Consider the following 24,419-nt stretch of genomic DNA (forward strand, 5'->3'; position numbering starts at 1 on the left):
ACTCTTTCAGAGTGCCAGGCTTCTAGAAATTTCCTAATGTTTGGGGATTTGGCTTGGTCTTAGATGGTCACAGTTTTGCAACTGATTTTCTAATTCCAGTGTGTTGGAATATCTGCAAGAAATACTAATTGCCTGCAAGCAAGAACTGGTGAGACCATAAAATAGACAAAATAATAGAAAATGAAGAAATTAAAGTGCCCTGGGATTTTAGAATTCATATAGAGAAGCATCTGCTACATAACACCCCAGATTTAATAATTGTCAATAAAAAAGCTTGGATAGTAGATGTTGCAGTAACTGGAAATAGTAGGATTCACATTAAATCAGATATTTGGTAGTATCTAGATCACGGGTGTCAAACTCGCCATATCACGTGACGTGTTGCGACATATTGCAACTTTTTTCGCATTGCCAGAGCTGGGGTGGGTGCAGCCATCGCATGATGCAACCGGCCGGCAGCCAGCAGTTTAACACCCCTGACCTAGATGAACACATTCTATTAAAAGATACAAGCAGTTGTGAGCTGCAGCTGTCTTCATCAGGTGCAGAGAATAGCCAGAGAGAAGATTTAAATTAGGGTGAGGTGAGGAGGAATCTGATTGAATGCACATAGATCAAAAGATTTCAAGCAATCTCAGAAAATCTTAATAAACATAATAAGCTTTTACCACATTTTAATTGTTAATTGATTAAGTACACATGTAATTTATATCTGCATTACCAACTTGTTTCCTTCCCTGATATATGTAGGCTAACATGTAATAACATAGTTCTCTTCTACAATAATTCACAGGACATAATTCATCACTTATCAATACACAAATGAAGAATCACATAATGCTTTTTTAGACTAAGCTAGCTACCAAGATTGCCTGAGCATCATTTTGCATGGCTTTCATGTTCCTTATGAGTTTCCAGCCATATATCTTAATATTGCACAAAATTTCAAGAGAAGTTTTGATAGCTTGTTATGTGTGTGTGTTTTGCATTTATAAAAAATAAATACCTTCTAACCCTTCATCAATCTCAGGGTCCTCTATCAGAGACCTATATATAATAAAATGTATTATATATTATAAGATAATTTTTATATACACATCATTTATACCAAAAATTAGTTACACAGCTGAATTCTAGAAACAGAGTAAGATTTTTAAAAAAAGATGCAATGCAACTTTCAGTTTAATACTAATAATTTTTTTTCTAAAGAAACCATTTTAGATTATTGTTCAGCATTTAAAAATTTGCCGCTTGTGAACTTTTTAAAAAATTCTAAACACTGGATAATTTAGTGTGTCACTCATCCCAGATGAGAACTCTTGGGGACAACTGTAATATTTCACTGAGTAAACACAGGGCCAAGATAATTAGGAATAAAGAGGTGAGCTTCAAAAAGAGTTGTCTGTATAGTCTCACTTGGTGAAAGTGATGGTGGCAGGTAGGAAATCTGTATAATACCAAGCTTGTCACAAGCCAAGGCCAGCTAAATAGAACAATTAGAATATACATTTTCTATGATCTGAGATTTAAGTGTCAGGCTTTCTCATCATGGAGAGTTTAAATTGATTTTAAACATTTATTGTAATAATGGTATGATCCCAAAATCCTTCCTACAAATAGATATGCACAATTATTCTGAAGATTTGCTTTTGAAATAATTCTGATAAAATAAGCTGTAGTGAAGGACTCGTTTTTTAAAATGTTTGACCCAAACATATATATTCTCTAGTAAATGTGAATCCTCCTCCTCCTCCTCCTCCTCCTCCTCCTCCTCCTCTTCTCTATAGGTCTGTAAATTCAGCTGGACTTACTCTCACTTAAATAGGAGTGTAACCTAAATATGACTGTGAATGGACTTCTATATGCAATATAATTTTCTCACACATCAAGAACGAAAGTGATTTTGCAAAGCACACTTCCATTTTGGTAAATTTTAAAGAAAGGCACATCCACATTGCACTCTTAAGTGGTTTTGGTTGTGTGCTAAAACCAGCTTGACTCTAAACCAAATTAAGAAATTACAGTTAAGATTATGACTCTTGGGAAGAGTTTGCAAGATACTCTAGTAGTCCTTGATTTACAACCACAACTGAGCCCAAAATTTCTGCTGTTAAGTGAGATACTTGTTACATGAGTTTTGTTTCATTTTACGACCTTTCTTGTCACAGTTATTGAGTGAATCACTGCAGTTCTTAAGATAGTAACATGGTTGTTAAGTGAATCTGGCTTCCCCATTGACTTTGCTTGTCAGAAAGTTACAAGTGACCCTGGGACTCTGCAACTGTCATAAATATGAGTCATTTGCCAAGTGGCGAATGCTGCAATGGTTGTAAATGTGAAAAACAGTCACGAGTCAGTTTTTCAGTACCGTTGTAATTTTGAATGGTCACTCAATGAACTGTTGTAAGTCAAGGACTATGTGTATTCAGTCTGGGGTCCAGGGTATTGTATCCTCCCATCTTTTCATTCTAGGAATGCAATAAGCTAATTGCTTTCTGTTCTACAGGTAGCAACCCCCAAACTCACACACATAAAAATTTAAAGCATCAGAATGCACTTATGTCTATGTATAGGCATAACAACCAACCATAACATAAAAATTCCTTTCTTTGCCTTGTGTTGGTTTGTAATGTCTTCTACAGCTAATTTCAACCCAAGTCTTAGGATTACGCAGTACTCATATAGGATATAAAATATAGAAAGGTTTGAAATTCAGCAGAAAATGCATTTAAATGACTGGTTTTGTCTTCTGTAGTTCCTTATTTTTCAGTTAGTTCTTAAAATAAGTCCAGCCATGCACACTTTTGTCACTTCAAGATGTTTGTTTGTTTGTTTTGTGCCATTGAGCCAGTGCTGACTTCTAAAAAATGCCTGGACTAATTCCTGGAGTATTTTTGAAGTGGTGTGCCATTGCCTGTTTCCTAGGACTAGAGAGGGACTGGCCTAAGGTCACCTAGCTGCTATTGTACATAAGGTACAACTAGAACTCGGTTTCCCAGTTTCTAGGCTGACACATTATCTCTCATTTCAATTTTCAAGATTATCTTCTAGTAAATAGTTTTAATCTCCAGTTGCTTAGGGCAAAAAGCATTAAAAAAAAATTTCCTCAATAGTGAGATGAATGATGAAATAAGCTCCATTGGGCTTTTTTTTAAAGGAAGAAAATAAGGTGCTATAGGGCAGAATGGAAAACAGTGATTTAAAGTAATAGAAGCAGGAAAACTGTATTTTGAATGTAAAGAAGGAAAATATACTGGAAATTGATTTTTGTGGTGAGTGAGGATTAAATATACAGGGCAAAGTCACCTATTCTGACCATCCAAAATTGGTTGCTGGCCTTTACTGTTCATGAGAAAATCTGACAGTGCAGACAAATGCCAAGTCACACATTAATGTCACATTCTGCTAGGAAATCACACAAACGCTGTGCAACCCAACAGCAATTCACCACATTTATATATGGCTCAATTGCAAAATATGACTTGTTACATAAGTAATATATTCAACTAGGAAATGATTTAACCTTATAAATGCCAAACATTCTAACATACAGACCCATCTAACTGGCTGATCCAGAAGAATGTTTGTGCTGTTGTCTTGCGTTAGGTTTGATTCTCAGCTGCACAATTGTTATTTATACTTCCCATTTACTAATAATAAAATTTTAAGGACAAATTTAGTTTCTGCTTCAAAGGAAAGTTAAGAAAATTTCTCTTTAAAGAATGTTAATTTTACTTTTAATGTTAACTACTCCCTTAGAATTGCATTTATCTCCCACATCCAAATTTCCACCTTCCTCCCTCCCTCCCTCCCTCCCTTAGGCCTTACTAAAGCCAGAATATCCATTAACTTTTATCAGGACTTTTATGTACAATCACTTCATTCCATTGGTCCCAGTTGCAATGATTGCTTCAAAATGTATTCTGGTTCCTTGGTCCAAAAGTCATTTGGAGACACTAAAAGCTGGAAACTGCACTTTTCCTGTGCAGCCTGTAAGATAGGATGTTCTACATATCCCTAACTTTATTTTCCACATTCTGATTCTTTATTTCTATATATGTCAGCAAGTACATATATCCCTGCTCCCCCTTGATCAACCCCAAATTAAGTGACTCTGGCAACAAGAACATCTCACATTAAATGCACTGAAATCTTTCCAGAGATTCCACTCCTGAAATGGGGAATGCGTTAAAAAGTCTTCCTAGGACCCAAGATCACTTTAGCTGAATTTCAAACTTGATTTAATAGCTTCCCTTATTCATCAAGATACCTTTTTAAGTCCTTTGGGATTAGCTTCAATTTGGTTTCCACTTTTATAAAATATTTTATTGTTGATTAGCCTTTCTTTCTGCTTAAAAATAACTGCAGGCTTTAGCAAACTAAAGATGTTGGCAAGTCTAATAAGGATCAAAGATGATTCCAAGGCAATGGAAACACAGCTCTTTATTACATCAGACTCCTGTAATAAAAAGAGGTGGGGCTTATATCTCACAGCTGCACCTGCCATCTTGAGGGGGGAGGTTGACATCCCTTCTTACTAATAAATAACAGCAACAACAGCAACAACAATAATAATAATAAAGTTGGAAGGGACCTTGGAAGTAATCTAGTCCAACCCCCTGCTCAGGCAGGAAACTTTATACCTTTTCAGACAAATGGTTGTCCAGCCTCTTCTTAAAAACGTCCAGCGTTGGAGCATTCACAACTTCTGGAGGCAGGTTGTTCCACTGGTTAATTGTTCTAACTGTTCAGGAAATTTCTTCTTAGTTCTAGGTTGCTTCTCTCTTTGATTAGTTTCCATCTTTTGCTTCTTGTCCTGCCTTCAGGTGCTTTGGAGAATAGCTTGACTCTCTTTTTTTGTGGCAACCCCTGAGATATTAGAACACTGCTATCATGTCACCTCTAGTCTTCATTAAACTAGACATGCCCAATTCCAGCAACTGTTCCTTATATGTTTTAGCCTCCAGTCCCATAATCATCTTTGTTGCTCTTCTCTGTTCTCTTTCTAGAGTCTCAGCATCTTTTTTACATTGTGGTGACCAAAACTGGATGCAGTATTCCAAGTGTGGCCTTACCAAGGCATTATAAAGTATATTAACACTTCACGTGATCTTGATTCTATCCCTCTGTTAATGGATAATCCTGTTTTAGATGCAGATGCAAGCAGCTTAGCACCATTTTATAAAACACATTTTTTAGACCACTGTAATCTTTGCAGAGCAAACATGAGCACTTAATAGTTGCCGGTCAGCATGATAGGTCTTTAGAAAAAGGAGACCGAAATGGGAAGCGGAATTTGAAAATTGCTTTCAGAGTATGGCTCCAATGTTAAAACCATTGGCCTATCAAGATAATTGGCTGCTAAAGCAAAAAAGTGTTTAGCTACAATTCAGTCAGTAGTTGTTTCCAGTTGTCCTTCAAACACTTCTATCCATTTTTTATAGCAAAAGGCCAATGAGAATGACAGGCAGGAATATATTGTGTGATAAAATGGGGAAAAGTATGATAAAATGGGGAAAAGTGGATAACTTCTGCCTACCATATCTTTCTGCCTACCATAACATCTGCTTACCATATCTGTTTTTAAAGTGAATATATTTCCAAGAATATATCTATTGATTAGATCTAAGAATCTAAGGGCTGTAGAGCTGGGCATTCTCTATTAGTTCTACTCCACCATTTAATATGATTCAATTATCCATAGGTTTGTCCTGTTTTCAGATGTATGTTCCATCAATATGATTCAAGGACTGTAAGATATGGTAGGCAAAAGTTACCCACTTTTTCTCATTTTATCACACAGTATATTTCTGGATGTCATTCCCGTTGGCATTTTGCTATAAAAATGGGTAGAAGTGTTTGAAGGATGACTTGCTATACACTTTCCTAATTAGTATGGATGGAAAGCCATGCTTTCTTCCAGGCAGTTCTGACTGGTTGTATTGAGGAATTGTTTGCACCATGTCCTATTAATCACATGGCTCTCCTAGATTTAAATATGTTCCATTTTCATTTGTCTATTGTTTAAAGATTCTGATCATATGGAAGTTGTCTGAACTAATGCTAAAATGTCTGTTTATGTAGAATTCCCATAATTTATTAATGACAGTCACAACAATTGGCAGCCCATTTTACTCGATTAAACTTTCTTCTTCTTCTTCTTCTTCTTCTTCTTCTTCTTCTTCTTCTTCTTCTTCTTCTTCTTCTTCTTCTTCTTCTTCTTCTTCTTCTTCTTCTTCTTCTTCTTCTTCTTCTTCTTCTTCTTCTTCTTCTTCTTCTTCTTCTTCTTCTTCTTCTTCTTCTTCTTCTTCTTCTTCTTCTTCTTCCTAGAAAACTATTTTTTTCTTCTAAAACCTTTTAATACAGAACAGTTGATCCATCCAATCTCCATCAATTAGTTACTATTAAAATTAAAACTTGGTGCAGTATAAAATCCACTTTTGAAACAATTGGCAGCTTCCTCAGAATATCTGAAAGAAATAATTATAGATAATGTAGAAATTGTGTCTACACACATAAGGAAAGGATTTTAGCATTTAGACCCTTCCTTCCTTCCTTCCTTCCTTCCTTCCTTCCTTCCTTCCTTCCTTCCTTCCTTCCCTCCCTCCCTCCCTCCCTCCCTCCCTCCCTCCCTCCCCTCCTACAGAAAAGAATTGCATTGCATGTTAGAATATGGAACACACTTTGTAGTGAGTTTGATCCAGGGGTTTCATTGATTGGCAGGTGCTTTGTAGAGTTCCAGTGTTAGAATTTTCTAGCCCAGCTGGAGTTGCCATAGTATGGGATTTTCTGGAAGTCAATTAATGTACTATAACACTGAGCCATGTTACTTTTAAAGTACATTTGGAATTCTGGGGTGAAGCATTGGGAAGACCAATGTTGTGCTAGCTATGCTAGCTATGTTAAAATAGCTGAACTGTTGTCAAGGTTTGCTTTTATTCTGCTTAACAGATTGAATACATCACATTTCTTAGATTTTGTCCTCTCTAATCTTTAAAGATGTATAGATGTTCTGGTTTTCAGATACTTTTTCTTTCAAAATTCTACCATCTGTCTTAGCATCTTATTCCTTTTGGATATATTTTTTAATCATGTAGGGATTCAAAACCGATCCCAGAGTTCACAAGAGATGTTCAGTAGCTTGTGTGGGCAGGTGTGAGCATATTTGTTGGATAGATTTATGGAGTAAGTCTTAAAGTTGGACTTCAGGTTTGTTTACTTGAACACTGAACTAATAAATTTAATTTCTTGATTCATTTCTTCTAGTATTCATTGCAATCTCTTGTCACATTTTTACCATGTTTCTCTCTTGAAAATAGCAGGTCCTGAAGCAACAGCAGTTACAGCAATTGCAAGTGTACCAGGGTCAGACGGCTACAATTGGCATGGTGCATTTAGATGAGCACCAGCCTAGTGCCAGGACACAGACTTCCTTGACAACTTGTGTATTATCTCACCCAACCATGGATCAGCCTATTCAACAAACCTCCATGACGGGTAAGAGTCCATAAAGATTCCCATAATAGGCAGAATACATGCACAGTTCATGTAGAATCAATTGATTTAAATACCAAGAATGCCTCTGGTAGTTGCAGCAATTCAATCCTTTTTTACTCTCAGTACTATGTTTTAGTGCAGCTGATAATGGATAATATTCACACATTCAAAATTTAATACTGTTGAGAAGCTCTGGCAGCCAAGAAACAGGTGCCTTTTGGATGTCCTCCAGCCTTTTGCACTTTTACTTCTGTCTAGCCCAAATTGTATTTTCTTTTTCTCCCGTCCCTCCCCTTGTTGAGACCATCACCGTGTTTATATGAAACTCTTATAAAAAGCATGATTATAATATATATTGCTGATATATTTTGTCACAATGTATGCCAAAAGTGTTATTTTCCAATATAGTAAACACATTCAAAATTATCAATTTCTTTAACTTTATGTTTCCTTTCAGCAAAGAATGATTTACATGTGTGTTGTATTGCATATAAAGGTACTGTATTTTCTGAGCATAGAATGGAGTCTTTTGGTTGCAAGTATTGAATTTTCCTTTGAGGATTACACTGTCTTCAGCTTTGTAGTAGGAAATATAAATAGTCTAATGGCCCTTAAGATGGTCAATAAATATTAGCTGTGATGTAGAAATTTCAAATTCAGATAAGAGTCATAGAATCTAATTTCTAAAATAAATGAATAAGCTGATTGAACCATTAGATTGTATCCAAAACTGCTAAATTGTTTTAGAAGATTCAATTTCTGTGCACATGCAAAAATAGTTTATTCCAATATATTGGGAAGATAGAAGTTGATAAAATTTCTGAAATTAAGTAGAAATACAAATTAAATGAATTATATGTTTAAATTAAACTTATTTAAATTGAAGTTTTTGCATTGCATATTGCATGATTTACACAACCATTATATTTCTTTAACTACCATAGGATGCATAATATTAAAGTTGGGCCTATGTTACAGAATATAATATTTTCTGCCAGTGATGCTTTTCTTCATTTCTTTAAATGGCAATTGAAAATCCAGAAGAAGGAAGAAACATGGCATCATTCAGCTCTACAATGTATCTATATCATAAATAAATATAAATAAAAATTGCCACCAACTATAATTCTTAAGGATAATGAAAATATATATTAAAATAAATGTGTTTTCCGATCCAGAGATTAATTTTACTCTGACCCATATAGAGTCACATTTACAATTTACATCACAACAATTAGATCGAAATCTGATTGATTTTTCTTTCAGAATGAGCCAGTTACAATCTTGGCCTTTCTGATTTCAGAGGGGAATTTTGCCATTGGCTTGAAAAGAGACAACATTCCAACCAGAATCATTATCTTCCACTAACATTCCTTAGCAGCAAGCAATTGAAAACAGTTGTCTCTTCCCTCACTGCTCCTTTTTCCTTGGGGGGGGGAGTAGTGTTGGCTGGATTGTGTTAGGGAATTCTACATTCTATTTTTAGTTGGAAGCTCTGTTGCTGTGTTGTGGTACAGTAGCACACGTGCTGTGTGACCCACAGCTGCAAAAGTGAATTATTTGCACATCCTAAATCAATTTAGATGTTTGAAGTGAATGAAAAAAGGACATTCAGATTTCATTTTAGACTGAATGCTCTTCAACAGACACACAGTTTGGAATGTGAGAATATTTTACTACTTAAAAGTTTGCATGGAATGTTTCTGACAGATCTCAACTTTTGATTTATTTAGGCACTCATTCAAAAGTTGCAATCCTATGCAAAGTTCATTTTGGAATAAGACACATGAAACTTCTCTTGGACTCAGTTGAAGTTGCACTCAGAGTAACATGAGCAAATATAATGTTTTTATCATTTGTTTTATGTCTGAGAAAATTAATAAATCCATTAGCATAATTAAAGAAAAGAGGGGAAGTGACTTAAAAAGTGGCCCAACACTTTGATTAAAACATGGTACCTGGTGCTAACTTTGGGCAGTTGCCAGAATCCAAGGATTTGGCAAAGTACTTCACCAGATTCCTGCACTTCTAATGAGGACCAGGTGCTTTACTCTGGGACACCAGGATAAATAAATAGTGTTTCAAACCTTGGTACTTCAAGAAAGTCCAGGTGAATACTCTGTGATAAAAGAGCAACCACCAAAGGCATCATTCCCAGAATCCCCATAGAATTGAAGCCAGCATTGGATTATTGTTGACAGTGAAATATTGGGAAATATTTAAAGATTACCTCAAGATAATTTTGACTCTGATAATTGGTATTGGACATGCCATTTTCTTTGCAACAACAAAGAAACAGTTTGCCATGTTATTGCTATTTGCCAGTTAGGTCGCCACTTCTGGAATTTCTAGGTCTCCATTCAAGCACTAATGGAATCTCACCATGCTTAGATTTTTTTCAAGATCAGCCAAAGTTCCACTATCTGCTGTGGCCCCAAATATTTCAACTGCTCAATGAAAGAGGAGAAACTGGCACTGAAAAAAAGCTTATTAGTCCAGCCAAAATAGTATCATTAACAAAGCATTTTTACTTTTGTCAGGTGAAATTTATATTTCCCATATGTTACTAGCCCTTGGGATATGATTTATTCTGTTTACAGTGCACATTTGTGTCAAGGATTAAGTTATCTGAAGTCCTTGTTTAGTTACTACTTCATTTAGTGACTATTCGGAGTTTTGGCAGTGATAAAAAAGTAGCTTTGTGACTGGTCCTCACATTTACGAACTTCACAGATCTGTAAAACAAAAGAAAGTGAGATCATAAGTTCACTTGTGGTTTCACTTAATACCACTTCAAATAACTCATTGCCGATCTCAATCCCTAAACAAAGCTACCTATCATTTAATTTACTTTCTTTGCATATATACTGCATAAACCTAAATATCAGCACTACAATGTAAATGTAGAGTATACATTGTAAGGGGGGAAAGTACACTTATCCAAAAAAAGACAGTCCCATCTCTCCAAAATAGCTTTTGTGCAATTTGGCATATTCTGATCATCCCAACCACATATCCAGTGGTGGGATTCAGCCGGTTCGCACCACTTCGGCAGAACCGGTAGCTAATTTTTTGTTGCCCAGGCCCAGAATAGACTTCCGGAAGTGGCATCCACACAGAGAACCAGTTGTTCATATATTTGAATCCCACCACTGCACACATCCAATTCTACTTCAATGAGCATCCTAGTTGTTGTACTTTACTTTACAGAGTAAAGTTGTTGGTAAGTTGGTCCTATTATATTTGTTTTGCAGGTGTTGCATATGACACACTAATGTTGAAGCACCAGTGTTTATGTGGCAATTATACCAACCACCCTGAGCATGCTGGAAGAATACAAAGCATTTGGTCAAGATTGCAGGAATGTGGGCTGCTAAACAAGTGTGAGGTAATGGCTACACAACTACCGTATATTAAATATGGTGGTTTTAATATGATTTCTGTTTCTTATGTAAGTACCAACTGGATGGCTTCAGGAATATTCCCTGCACATCATAAGTTATACTATAGAACCCAAGATATGCATCATACAGTCATAAAGAGTTCTGAGAGTTTATTATTATTTTTAATGATCACATAGATATACATGCCAAAAAAATCCCTCAAGATATTGACCACAATTGGACAATCAAACTCCTGCCTCCTGTTTATATGTAGATAAGAATAAAACTGTACTCTCACAAAGAGGAATATTGATAGTTCAGTCTACCTTTTTTAAACAGATTGATTGGAAATCTAAATGGTTTTCTGGAAATCTCATCCAGGAAATAGGTGGGGTAGAACAAAACTGGACACAACATGGGCAAAATCTAAATTTCACTTTTTTAAGCTTTGAATGTTATTAAACTAATTATATATATTTAATATAATTAATTGGAGCACATTTAATAATTTTCTTCTTCATTCATAGCTAAATTAAAATTCAAGGCTTCCTGAGATTTCAAATATGATACCTGAGTTTAAATATCATACATTTTAAATAGATTAATTTTATCTTCTGTTTGTAATTTATTCCAAGCAAGGAAATACTGTTTAGCTTCAACATACACTACCTATATTAGATTAAACAGACATTTCTATAATGGATGAAATAATTATTTAGGCAGATGCTAACATGACTATTGTTTTCTCACTTATAATTAATTAAAGACTATAAGAACTTTAAAGCATCTTGTGTGTATACGTTCCTTGAAGTCAGTGTTGATCGCGCAATTGCCTGGATGAGTCCCTGTAGATTTCTTAGCAAGATTTTCAGAAGTGATTTGCCATTGTCTACTTCCTAAGTTGAGAAAGAGTGACTGCCCTAAGTCACTAAGCTGGCTTTATGTGTGACTGGAACTCGTGGTCTCATTAAATGATCTTAAGAATGTTGCTTTCATTATAGCACAATTTTTGCAGATCAAAAATGCTTTGATGCTCTTTTGACTCAATCATTCGACTATTACAATGATCATTCACAATTAGTCCCATAAGAAATTTTACTGGTTGCCACATAATAGTGGCATAGATCCTGGCTAAGCAAGCCAAGATTTAGAATACTGCACTCCATGCAGTTAAATTTCTAGAAGTTATTTTTATTTGTAAAAGTTAAAATTATTCCAAATGTGTAAATATTGATAGAGATCTTTATTCCTGTTTGGTAAGGCCTCTTTATATTTTCATTCATCTGCCAGAGTCCAGAGTAAGTGACTGAGGGCCACTGTTAAAGCCACAATTTGTTCTGGACTTAAGTGTTGTTTTCTATTAATATTAGTTGTCAATAGCCAACTCTTTCATTTATGAAAGACAATGTTCTATTGCTCGACAGATACAAAAAAAGTACAGGACAGATGAAATCTCTAAACTACTTAGAGATATAACTTCTAGAAATGCTTGTGCTCATAATAAATATGAAACATAAATCTGTTGAGAATATTAATATACTGATTAGATAGATAGATATAGATATAGATATAGATATAGATGTAGATGTAGATGTAGATGTAGATGTAGATATAGATATAATCAGTCCATTTAAGATTAATAAATGACAGAAAAAATTAGAGTGAGGCAAAAGTTATAGGTAAATAGGAGAGAAAAGAAATAAATTAAATGCTTTTGTTTCTCTTGTTTGTAACCTATACCTATTTTGGCCCTTACCCCATTTTCTGTCCGTTGTATAAGAGAGATACAGTGAAATGGATGGTATTCTTTATGGTATTAATAGATATTCTGGTACGTGACTAATAACTGCCCTTAATCTCTTAAACATTTTAATTAGCTTTTCTGTGAAATATGCAACTCTCAATGGAAAGGAAAAGGGTCTTCCATAGTCCTAACCACCTGGGGTTTCTTCATTTATATGTTATGCAGTCATCTACAGCACATTCCAGGAAAAACATTTATATAATACCACATCCCTTTTCCCTTCCTTCAAGAAAATGTAAATACGTTTTAGGCAAATGAAATAATATTATCAATCACCTGATATATAAATAACAAGGTGTTTTTATAAAAAATAATCCCTGGAGAAAGTTATTAAATATAGTGTCCAAAGTAACAGAATGTTGTTGATTTTATGCAACTATATCTCAATGTTTTTTGGCTGTAAATTCAGTTGCAGGATTAGTAATGATGAAGAAATTGGAGATCAGATTCCTGTATAATTAAATCTTTTGTTAATCTATATTTAGTTTAATATGAATTCCATTGATGTTTATCAGCCTTTTGAAAGTGAGCATTGTAATACTATAAGACAATAAAACAGAGGACTAAAATTGTACCTCCAAACCCCAAATTAGTTCTGAGTGAAATTCTGTGTGCTAGTTATCTATTCTACAGGCATAGTGCCAGTTATTTGAGGAACATACTATCACCCATGGTTTATGCCCCTTATTAATTTATTTGACTGGGCACTACCCACTTTGGAATGTGGCTTTGACATGTCACTTAAAGGTACAGTAGCCCTAAACACAAACACAATTACACTCCTGCTGTACAAATCTTTGTGAAGGTTCTTTATTTTAAGCAACAATAACTTATGAAAGAGTCTGTGTATCTTTGTAGAAAGCTCTTCTAAAAGATTTTCATGAGATTCGTTTTAATAGCAGGACAAGCCAATAGATATTTGGTGTTATCAGAATAAAAAAATGTTTAAAGTTTTTTTAAAAAACAGATATATGAAATTAAAGCAGAGGCATTAAAAAGAGAGAAAAACTATATTTAATCAGAAAAACTGAAATTAAAACAGATTACTATTTTTTTTCAGTAGTAGATGCAAAAAAGCAGAGATTAAAAGAGCAGTATTTTCTTGTTAGTAGCCATTTATTTTAGTCTGTCAGTTATTTATCAAAAACTGTTTGGTCTCTGAAAATGGTAAAGTGCAGGAGTTCTGTTGAGGGTAAGGATACATCTCAAAGTCTTCTGCAACATCTCAGTGATTTCAAAGGCTTTTTGGGTCCATACTTTAATCTTCCATATAATGGTTCTAACATCATGTTTTGAACCATGCTGTTCATTTATTCTTTAAAAACCACTGTGGTTAAATGTCTCCCCATCCGCCTTTTGGGCAACTTACTTTCTTCTGTTTTTTAAATAAATATTTTATTAATTTTCTAGTTTTATAATCATGAGTACCTAATAAACAACGTGTTGTCCTGGGTCCATTAGTAATTCAATGGTACATATTAACTTCTTCAATCTAGGCCCAATATTACACCATCCAATGCTTCCTCTCTTCTTCCAGTAGTACACATTTTCCCACATTAGGCAAATACAATTCTTATTGTTAATACACATACAATTGAATATCAACATCTTTGTTACATTTTCCTAATAATATAAATAATGTCGGTTTAAAATATCTTTTTCTAACCAAAACATATCTTAATTGCATTTGCACTTAATATCCATTTGTTCAATTAATATCCTGTTTTTCCCGCTTTTTTTAAATTTTAATTTCTCATCAGTGTTCAAAATGTCTCTATTGCTTATAATTTCTCATAATAGCTTATATTTGGGTAACCAAAAGCTTCCCTTATTCAAACCCTCTTAGCATTTTCATATTTCCCTTCTCATACCAAAATATAATATTCTAGTTATAAATCCTATCTTTCTAGTTATAATAATACTTCTATTTCTAACAATTATATATTCTCAGCCATATTCAAACATCTGATTAATAGTATAATATCCCATCTAATGGGTCAAAACCTCTATTTTCTTCAGTCTTACTCTAGCTTTCTTCCTTTGCCAACTAACTTTCCAAGTCAATGCATTTGAATCATCAAGTAATTCTTCTTCTATTTTTGTGTATATTGTTTGGAATAAGAAAGACAATTTGATTAAAGTATTTTTGGAAGGATGCTCAGTCCATGATATTCATTAAACAGCCTCCCTCCTTGTCCAATTTTCCACAATTCTCCTAACAGCTCTATCTTCCATTCATTCAGCTCTTCTTTTTTATCCTCAAGTGTGTTCTGAGATCTTGACAGGTAAGATATCTTTTCCATTTCCAATATTATCGCTACGTCTTCTAATTCTTCATTTGTCTGAGTCTGTCTGTTGGTTCTTTCTTTAGGTCCTCCATCTTTGGATCTGCTTCCTCTGATTTTCCTTCTATTTTCTGGGTTGCTAGTTCCTTCTTTGTAGTCATTTTCTGAGTTGGTATGTCAACCTGGGGGCTTTGGGGAAAGGTGTTAGGGATGGTTTTTTACCATTTGAAGCTAAGTATGGAACATCCATTTTGTTTTTGTATGTAGTCTTTATAGTCCAATCTATTTAGGGATTTAAAAAGTTTCAGTCAATTGTTATTTGAACTCCTAATTATCCATCCGGCCTTTCAGTCCATCCTTAAGTCTCCCCTCAGCAAATATAAGTAAAGTTATAATTTTTCAATTTTTTCTGTCCAATGAAAAACACATCCTTTCTGTCCAGAGAGAGAAGAACAATTAAAAATTGTTCATCAATTAAAGGTTTATAGTCCAAAGTATTCCATCATCTCAATCAATAATGCATGTTTCTTCTATAGGGAAATAGGTCCATGACTCAGCTCTAAAAGTCAGTTAGTATTTATATTCATAGTCCAGGCAGGCCAGTTTCAAAATAGCTTATTGTCTCTTCTAAACAGATAAGTAGCCAAAGAGGGTTTTTCCCCCTTTTCCCTGCTGCAGTCTTCAAAAGTGAAAGTTTCTGAAAACAACAAGAGTCTTATCTGAGATTGGGCTTCCAGCCAAGTTTCCTTTAGGCATAATAAATTGTAGTGCTGTAGTTCACCACTAGATGTCATTAACACCGTCTTCCAGTTTTTTACATCCAAACTTATATTACAAGGTTTTTAAGTCTCTTTTTTTAAAAAAAAGAATCTCAAAAGCACTTATAGTCCCCAAATTTCAAAGTTATATATGTGTATTGCTTCCAAATTAATCTTGTAATGTTCTCTATTTTCCCCCAAGCAATTAATTCACCGCTTTTCTTTTCCTAAGGGAATTCCCCTTCCCTCTCTCATTGGGGAGGATTCTTTGCTTTGGGCAAATGAAAAAATCTTAAACTCATAAAGAGAGGATAGGATCTCACCCAGTTCCATCCACATTGCTCAAAAATTGCTGGTTAATGCTTATTTTCTTTGGTTGTCAGTAGCTTCTGATTGGCCACATAAATGTAGCCAGTCTTTCCCCAGCCAGTTTGGAGAGCTTCCTCAGATCAAAAGGAAGGACCGCCACCCTCCCATGATCAATGAGGGTCCCCTGCTTCTCCGTCGCCTCTTCGGGGTGACTTTTGACCCTTTTTAGGGTCCATACCGGGGCAAATTCGAATGCAGAAGATGGAGCCCCGTCTTCCTGTGCCCGTTAGACTGCAACGTCAAACTGGAACTGGGCAACTTACTTCTCACTTAGTTGCTATTTTTCCTCATATCCATTCTATCTTGGCACTTAACTCTATTCTCATTTCTTTGTGATTCATGACCAGTGGGGATTATTTTGTTTTGTTTCGTGCTTGCCAAAACATTTTTCTCTGTACTTTTTTTTTCCTTTTTCTTTTTACTGTGCTTCAATCTGATGGAAAATAAATCACTTTTGATTCTTTTTCCCCTAAAGCAGAGAAGAAGTTGTGGTGGGATTCTAATGGATAGGGTGTGGGGTTCTTTTGCTTACCTTAATTATTGAAAAGCCAAGGATTGTGTCATACCTTCCCTTGTACCATCATCCTTCCAGTGATTGGCAGTTTCTATGATTTCATATTATTTAATTACAGGTAATTCCTTTTGGCTCTTCCAGAATAAGAAGTTTGAGGAGCCGAAGTAGCTACATGCAATGAAAACAAAAATGTGATACAAAATAATTCTCTGCCGTTTCATAACACAATCAGCTTAAAGTATTTCCCAGAGAATTTGAAAGAAATTTGGAAGTATCCTACTAGCAAATAATTCTAATGGGAATTCATGTCCCTGCTAAATTAAATTCTATCTGACTAATTCACAAAATTAAAGAGAAATCAAAGGTCAGGTTTTGGAATTTTGTACTTGTGCTATATTATAAAATATAGTCCTATCTTTTTGCAAGACAAAGATTCTATTAATCTCAAATAGAATTTTAAAAAGTACTGATGTTAGGCTGACAATCACACACACACACACACACACACACATGTCAGATCCATAGGCTGTTCAGTGGGAAGGTTGAGAGGTTTTTTTTGTCTTTTTCCCTTTCTTGCCATCTTGATCTGGATCACACTCCTCTCACCCCTGTAAAATCATTTACTGCATGGGTTATGTCATATTTACTGTAGCCTTCATAAAGGGTTGAATGCAAGAGAGAGAGAGAGAAAAAAAGAGAAGGGCATTTATTTCTGTCATACAAAGTGCTATGTTATTTTAACATAACATCAATCCATTTATTTAAGGGAGAGAGAGAAAAAACCATGTTTTTGCTTTCTTGTATCATATTAAATATCAGTGTCACATTCCTATATGATGCAATTATTACTGCCCATGATTAATCCTATTCAATTTTATTTTGGATTTCCTTTCTTTCCCCTCCCCTGTATATTATCAGTGGAATATTATAGAGCTCTGTTGCTCTCTTTCAGCGGATTCGAGGTCGAAAAGCCAGTTTGGAAGAAATACAGCTGGTTCACTCCGAACATCATTCACTGCTCTATGGCACCAGTCCCCTGAACAGACAGAAGCTGGACCCCAGGAAAATCCTAGGTCTGTAAAGGGCTCTATTCTACTGAGAACAGCACATTCCAGCCTTGTCATTAGTCATAGCTGGTGTCAGTTTAAAATACTTGGCAAGCGATGTAACACCCGCCCCCCCCAACCCAAAACAAAACACTTTTTCCAGATGCAATTCATTGTGGAAAGAGAATGTTGCAGAGAGAGCCAGTAAAGATTAGGGAAAGGCACTGGCTCAAAATCAACCAAAGAGATCTCATTCTGCTTTTATGATCATCTGGTTATTAACCTTTAGGGGATAAACAATTATACTTTGGTGAGTAAGTCAGAAAAGGAATGGACACATGACCCATATCCTTAAGGGATAGTTTTCAGCCTCTTTTACTTGGTCCTAGAAGGCAAAAGAATTTCAAGGGGTAAGACAGATATTTTAAAGTCACGAGTACCATCTGGGTTCCACTACACACAGCAATGGATCTTGAGTCCCTGCTGTGTTATACTGACACTGTTTTGAAATATGAATTTATATGAATCAACATCTTTCATTGGTTGAAGCAGAGTTCAGATGATGCCTTCACCTACTGTATGTAGGGATCAGCACTTGGAAAAGCCTTCTTGAAATGGCTTTTCAAATGGTAACAGTTGAGATAATATATGCACTTCCCTTTTGAGAAGGGTACTTCGATAAATTCAGTGGGATTTAGTCCCTGATAAATGTGCTTTGAAGAAAGGGTCAGTTCTTGTATTTGTTCTCCTTCCTATGTAGTTTTGCTGGAATCAGGCTATTCCACAGGGTGCTTGGTAGGGCAAACCCTAGATTTTTGTCCAATATTGCACGGACTGTCTTTATGGAGAAAATGGAAAACATTTTCTCAAAGACTGCAACATGGTGGGATAAAGATACATGGTGGATTGAATTGGAACATTTTTCATAATACTATGATCCTGCAAAGTCTGCTATGATTTGAAGATATATTAATCTACTGAGGTGTATAAACAATTGGCAAATAATGGACTGTTTATTTGTTTTATCTGTTTAATGTATTTAAAGCATTTTATTCATCTTTTCAGCCAAAATGGTTGAATTTGAGTATATTTTGCAGCTTTGCCTGAAGCATATATTTATAATCATGTTCAATCCTTGAGATTGTGGGGCCAACAAAAGGTACAAGAAGGCAGATAGAGCAGAGAGTATCACTGTTGCAGTGGCAGAAGATAGGTGATCTAATGTGTGCACATAGTGTGTAATTAAATCATAATCAATTTGTTCTTCCCCCCAGAAACACTGCCAAAAGCTGTGGTTGTTTATAGCACATATTTTCTTCAAAATGTTGAGATTTTGTTTTAGGAAAAAGATTGAATCTCTGTAAAAATTCTTGCAAAGGTTAAGTTACATTTATAAAATTATATGGGAATCCATTTTATATTTCTTCCTTGCCTCTTTTCTGCAAGTACAGGATCCACTTTTTTCAGACCACCCAAGTGTTGATCCATTGGTTGCAACAGGATTGACTGATCAGCTTGTCACCCGAACCTGAGGCCTAAAGCATGAAACTCAGTATCCTGTTTTCTAGCCTGGTGCTTTAACCACTAGGACAAATTAGTTCTCCCAATCCATTTTCTATGGCTTTTTAAAATTATAAATGGGAAGGAAAACCCTTCTTTCTTCTTCTCCTCTTCCTTCCACAATCACATACTGTATTTATAGAACATCAAGTATTTATAAAGCATTAAGAAGAAAAATAATCATAATTTTAGTGAATGTAATATATTTCAGGAAGAAAAGTCTGGTTATAAATAGATCCCAGTCCAAGGGATAAAGAGAAAAATGTCTGGACAGGCAAATCCAAATAGATTGATTTTTATGGAGTAGAAAGAAGGCCTAGATGACTAACATCTAGAGTTCAGATCTATAGACTGAATCTGAGCACAGTACAATAACAACAATATATATATATATATATATATATATATATATATATATATATATATATATATATATATATATATATATATATATATATATATATATATATATGGTAATTATACTAAAAACATGATCCCTGGGTGCATCCATGCCAAAACAAATAAATGAAACGAACACCAGGGTAAAATCATTAAACTATATGAGTTTAATGCCGCTATACCAATGCCGAGCTTTCGTCAGCGTTCTGCTGACATCATCAGGGCTTAATCAGCTGGGTAAATCCATATTCGGGAAACCACAAACTGTGAGACCACCAGGAGATTAAAAACTATAAAAGTTTAATAAAGTTAAAACACCTAGCTTTCACCGGCCTTCTGCCAGCATCATCAGGGTGACTAGCAGTCAATGGGATGGCTATTTATAGGAGTGGTGCCTTTTGCACTCATGACTGGGCCCAAATGATCTTCTTGCGTTCGGTTCCTAATCGTCGTATCGCAAGTTGACACACTCTTGCCTCCCTCTTCCCCACCCCCATTCCTTCCCTGCTTTGCTCGTACGTTAGGGGGGGAAGCAGTTTCACACCCAGGGTACCTCTTTGTTGCCCGTTGTCCCCCTCTCTCTTCCTAGCCACCCGCGTTCCAACTTTCCTCCCCTCTTCCTCGTTGCCCGTGACCCTACCTACCATCTCTTCCGCACCTTGTGCCCCCACCGTCCTTCCCATTCTCTCACCCCAAACTCCCAACCACCTCCTCTCCTCCTCCTTCCTACCCCCAGCATCCCAGTTCGATCCTTCACCCATGGGTGCGCGTGTGACGGTCGCCTCCCCCTCCAAACTTTCCCGACGGGAGGTCACTGGCAGCGTCAAACGCGCCCCAATGTTCGTCCCCACAGCCTCACCACTAGCCTTCCCCTGCAACCCCCCCTAATGCGGGGGAGTGCTCCCTTCCTCATACACACACCCCTTCCTTCCACTAGCCTTCCCCTGCCGCCCCCCTAGTACGGGGGGAGTGCTCCCTCATGCACGCAACCTTGCTGCCCACTCTCTCTACCCTTGCTTCCAATCCCTGCTACGGAGCTCCCACCACATCCCCACCGCCCTTCCCATTCCCCCGAACATTGGGGCGCGTTTTGCGCCGCCAGCGACCTCTCGTCGGGAAAGTTTGGAGGGGGAGGCGACCGGCACACGCACACCCATGGATGAAGGATTGAACTGGGATGCTGGGGGCAGGAAAGAGGAGGAGAGGAGGCGATTGGGAGTTTGGGGTGAGGGAATGGGAAGGGTGGTGGGGGAATGGGAAGGGCGGTGGGGATGTGGTGGGGACTCCGTAGCGGGGATTGGAAGCAATCTTACAAAGACACAGGAAAGTGAATTAGAAGATAAAATAAAGATAAGTATAACCAAGAAAATAAAATATTTAGGGATCTGGCTTACAGCGAAATGTTCCTCGATTAAGGAGGACAATTATGATAAAATATTACACCAGATAAAAAAAGATTTAGAAAATTGGGAAAAATCTGCAAATTTCATTTTTAGGGAGGACCGCTACGGTCAAAATGAATACATTGCCAAAAATATTATTTCTGTTCCAAGTTATTCCAATAAAATTAGGGAAAACATTCTTTCAAGAATTAAATAAATTGGTCACCAAATTTATATGGCAAAGGAAAAAACCCAGGATTAAATTAAAACTATTACAAGATATGAAAGATAAAGGGGGATTGGCGTTACCAGAGTGGGAAATATATTACCAAGCATCCAGCTTAACTTGGCTAAAAGATTGGATGGATTTGAAAAATACTAGGGTTTTAACAATAGAAGGACATGACTTGCAAGCAGGGTGGCATGCTTTCCTATGGGACGAAAAATACAAAATACACAAATACTTTCAAAGACACATAGTTAGGAATGCATTCCTACAGACTTGGGAGAAAATAAAACAAAAACATTATATAAGAATTCCAATGTGGTTATCTCCAATAGAAGCTCTGAAACATCCAAACCTACTGGATATAAATAAGATAATTAGATACAAGGAATTAGTAAATGATCAGGGAAATTTGAAAACAAAACAAGAATTGGAACAAGAGATAGGCAGAGAGATTGATTGGTGGACATTTACACAAATTCAGTCTAAATATACAGAGGACAAAAAATTATATGAAATACAAAAAGAGCCGNCCAGTTGCAAAAAAATACTGGACTAAAATAAGAAGATGGATCGAAGAAATAATAGACCAACCTGTAGACTGGAAACCAGAGATCTTTTTGCTGGGTATTTTAAACAGAAAATATAGTAAAGAAATACGGTACTTAATTCTACATACAACAACGGCAGCAAGAATAGCATACGCACAGTTCTGGAAAAATGAGAATATACTATCAGAGGAAGAAGTGATAAAGAAAATCCTGGACTGTGCTGAGATGGACAAATTAACAAAAGAGATAAAAGAAAAGGAAGACACAGAATACTATTTAATATGGAACAAGTGGTATGACTGGCTGGAGAGTAGAAATAAGAGAGAATAAATGTGGAAAGGTTAAAAGTGGAAAATGTGTGTATAATAAGGTATGAAGGAAGAAAAATGCAAATAAGAAATAATGGGGCAACAAGGACAAATACTCTAAAGAAGAATAAGGGGGGAAATGTAAATAATAGATTACTGTTACGAAATTGCTGTTAAAATATATACTGTGTATATATGTGTGTTATGTTTTGTTTTGTTTTGTTGGTTTAAATAATAAAAAAAAATTTTTTTAAAAAAGAGGGGGAGGCTTCATCACAAAAGAAAAGGTGAAACAAAAAACCATCAATTTCATATTCTAACCAACCATTAAAAATAAAATGCAATAATGCGACAAAAGTATCCTTTTAAAGTTGGTTCAGTTTAACTAAACCATAGATTTGAGCGGGGTTTTTTTTTCTTTTCCTGAGCTAAGGTACAAACTTACTAAGGGACAGAAGAAACTTAAGTTTTCACTACCTTGAAAAATTTACCTTTTTGACTATTTATACGTATGTTCATTGTGTGCCACATTGTAATTCATTGAAAATTGACAATACAAATCATTCTTTTAACAATTGACAATATAGATTATTCTTTTAATAAGGGCTATTCAGAACATTTGCTCAGTTCTTAGTATCCATTCTTTTTCTATTGCTCTTTTTGCTAATATATTACAAAAATCAGCATCCCTAAAGATAGCAAAATTGAGCTATGTGTCAACCCCTCTCATCCTATTAGCTCAGGTTTCATACTAAATAAAATTGACATACTCAGAATCTGCACATTATGTGTGATTGTATCATAACTCTAAGGCTTTCTTAATTTTTTATTCTTACCTGAATAACTATTGGTCTTAAGCTTGGTAATGAAAACCACTAGAAGACCTCCAGACTCCTCTGGTTTCTATTAGCTTGCAGGCAAGGACACTCTCAGATACAAATACTAGTATGCATAGGTATCATCAGAATGGCTGAGCTTTTAAATACTGTATTTTCCAAAGTCAACCACAGAAATAACTAGATAATCAGAGTTTATGCAAGATTGGGTTTTCCTGAACTAAGGTAAAATAACTGGGATTTCCATGTACTATTTGTTTTGCAACTTTTCTAAATATTTTTCTTTTTGATTGGTATAATCAAAACATATTTGTAAACCCATCGCCTTGCAGCCCCCCTTTTTGTAATGATTCCAGGGCAGGATAGGAAAGCCAAAGCTCGGATATTGAATATAGCAGTGTTTTTCAAACTTGGCAACTTTTAACATGTTACTGGCAAATGCTGGGAGCTGAAGTCCACACATCTTAAACTTATAAAGTTTGAAAAACATTGCCATTTAGTCTCCAGCACCTAAAATGCTCTGGAATTTTACCATAGTTTCTAAAAATCAGTAGCATAATTTTCTGAATTTTGAATTGGGAAAGACAAAAGACGTGGGTGTGAACTTGCTTCTAAATGTTGTCCAGTCTCTGGCCACTATAACAATGACCTTTGCTGACTCGTTAAGTTATTTCATTCTCCCAAATGAATTATCATAAAAAAGATCATGCATTCAACAGTATATAAAGCACACTCAAATTAATAATTATAATAATATTTAAAAATTAAATAGACATAACTCAAAGATTAGGCAGAAAACTCTAGAAATACTGACTTCGTTTTACAAAAATCTTCTTCCTTCCTTCCTGTCAAACCCAAACCCTAACAAATACACAAACCATGTAAAGCAAATGGGTTTAGTATATTATGCATTTGGTCAGTAATGTATGGATCTGTACTGATTAATCAGAGCAGAAACCAGTTGTGTGATTTAGTCGGTTTGCACCACTTCAGCAGAACCGGTAGCTAATTATTTGTTGCCCAGGCCCAGAATGGATTTCTGGAAGCGGCATCCACACAGAGAACTGGTTGTTCACCTATTTGAATCCCACCACTGGCAGAAACTGATTATGGCAGCAACAGAACACTTACAGTGCAATTGTGTTCCATCTTCTGAGATGAATCTCCAGTAACAAAATCATTACAATTAACTCTTTCTTACTCTACATTCTGTGAACTATTCAATATGCAAAATCATTGCAATTAACTCTTACTCTACATTCTGTGAACTATTCAATATGCATGAAGCATTCTGTTATTGTACCTATACTAATTTCAACTGAAGATCATTGGAAGTGTTTTGTATTATTTAAAAGAACTCTGCATGGTTTATGGGATAGGGTGAGAAGATCATGATTCAGAGATCATATAAATAATTAATATAAATTCCATCAAGTTCTTGTAATGAAAGGTTAGCCGTAGATAATTCATCTTTATCTTCCAACTACCATGGAAATTCAGA

At 35.6% G+C, this 24,419-nt stretch overlaps 1 protein-coding gene across 1 annotated transcript in view; it reads left to right on the forward strand.

Annotated features, from left to right (window-relative positions):
* The window catches only part of HDAC9 (histone deacetylase 9), a 237,649-nt gene that overhangs the window by 80,238 nt on the left and 132,992 nt on the right, over positions 1–24,419 (forward strand). The window contains exons 11-13 of the mRNA XM_015810790.1: positions 7,320–7,497; positions 10,752–10,885; positions 17,563–17,683. Coding sequence (XP_015666276.1) covers positions 7,320–7,497; positions 10,752–10,885; positions 17,563–17,683 — 433 coding nt within the window. The remainder of the gene's footprint in view (positions 1–7,319; positions 7,498–10,751; positions 10,886–17,562; positions 17,684–24,419) is intronic.

This window comes from Protobothrops mucrosquamatus, unplaced genomic scaffold (genome assembly GCF_001527695.2).
Source record: "Protobothrops mucrosquamatus isolate PMUCROS unplaced genomic scaffold, P.Mucros_1.0 scaffold21, whole genome shotgun sequence".
NCBI classification, from domain to species: domain Eukaryota; kingdom Metazoa; phylum Chordata; class Lepidosauria; order Squamata; family Viperidae; genus Protobothrops; species Protobothrops mucrosquamatus.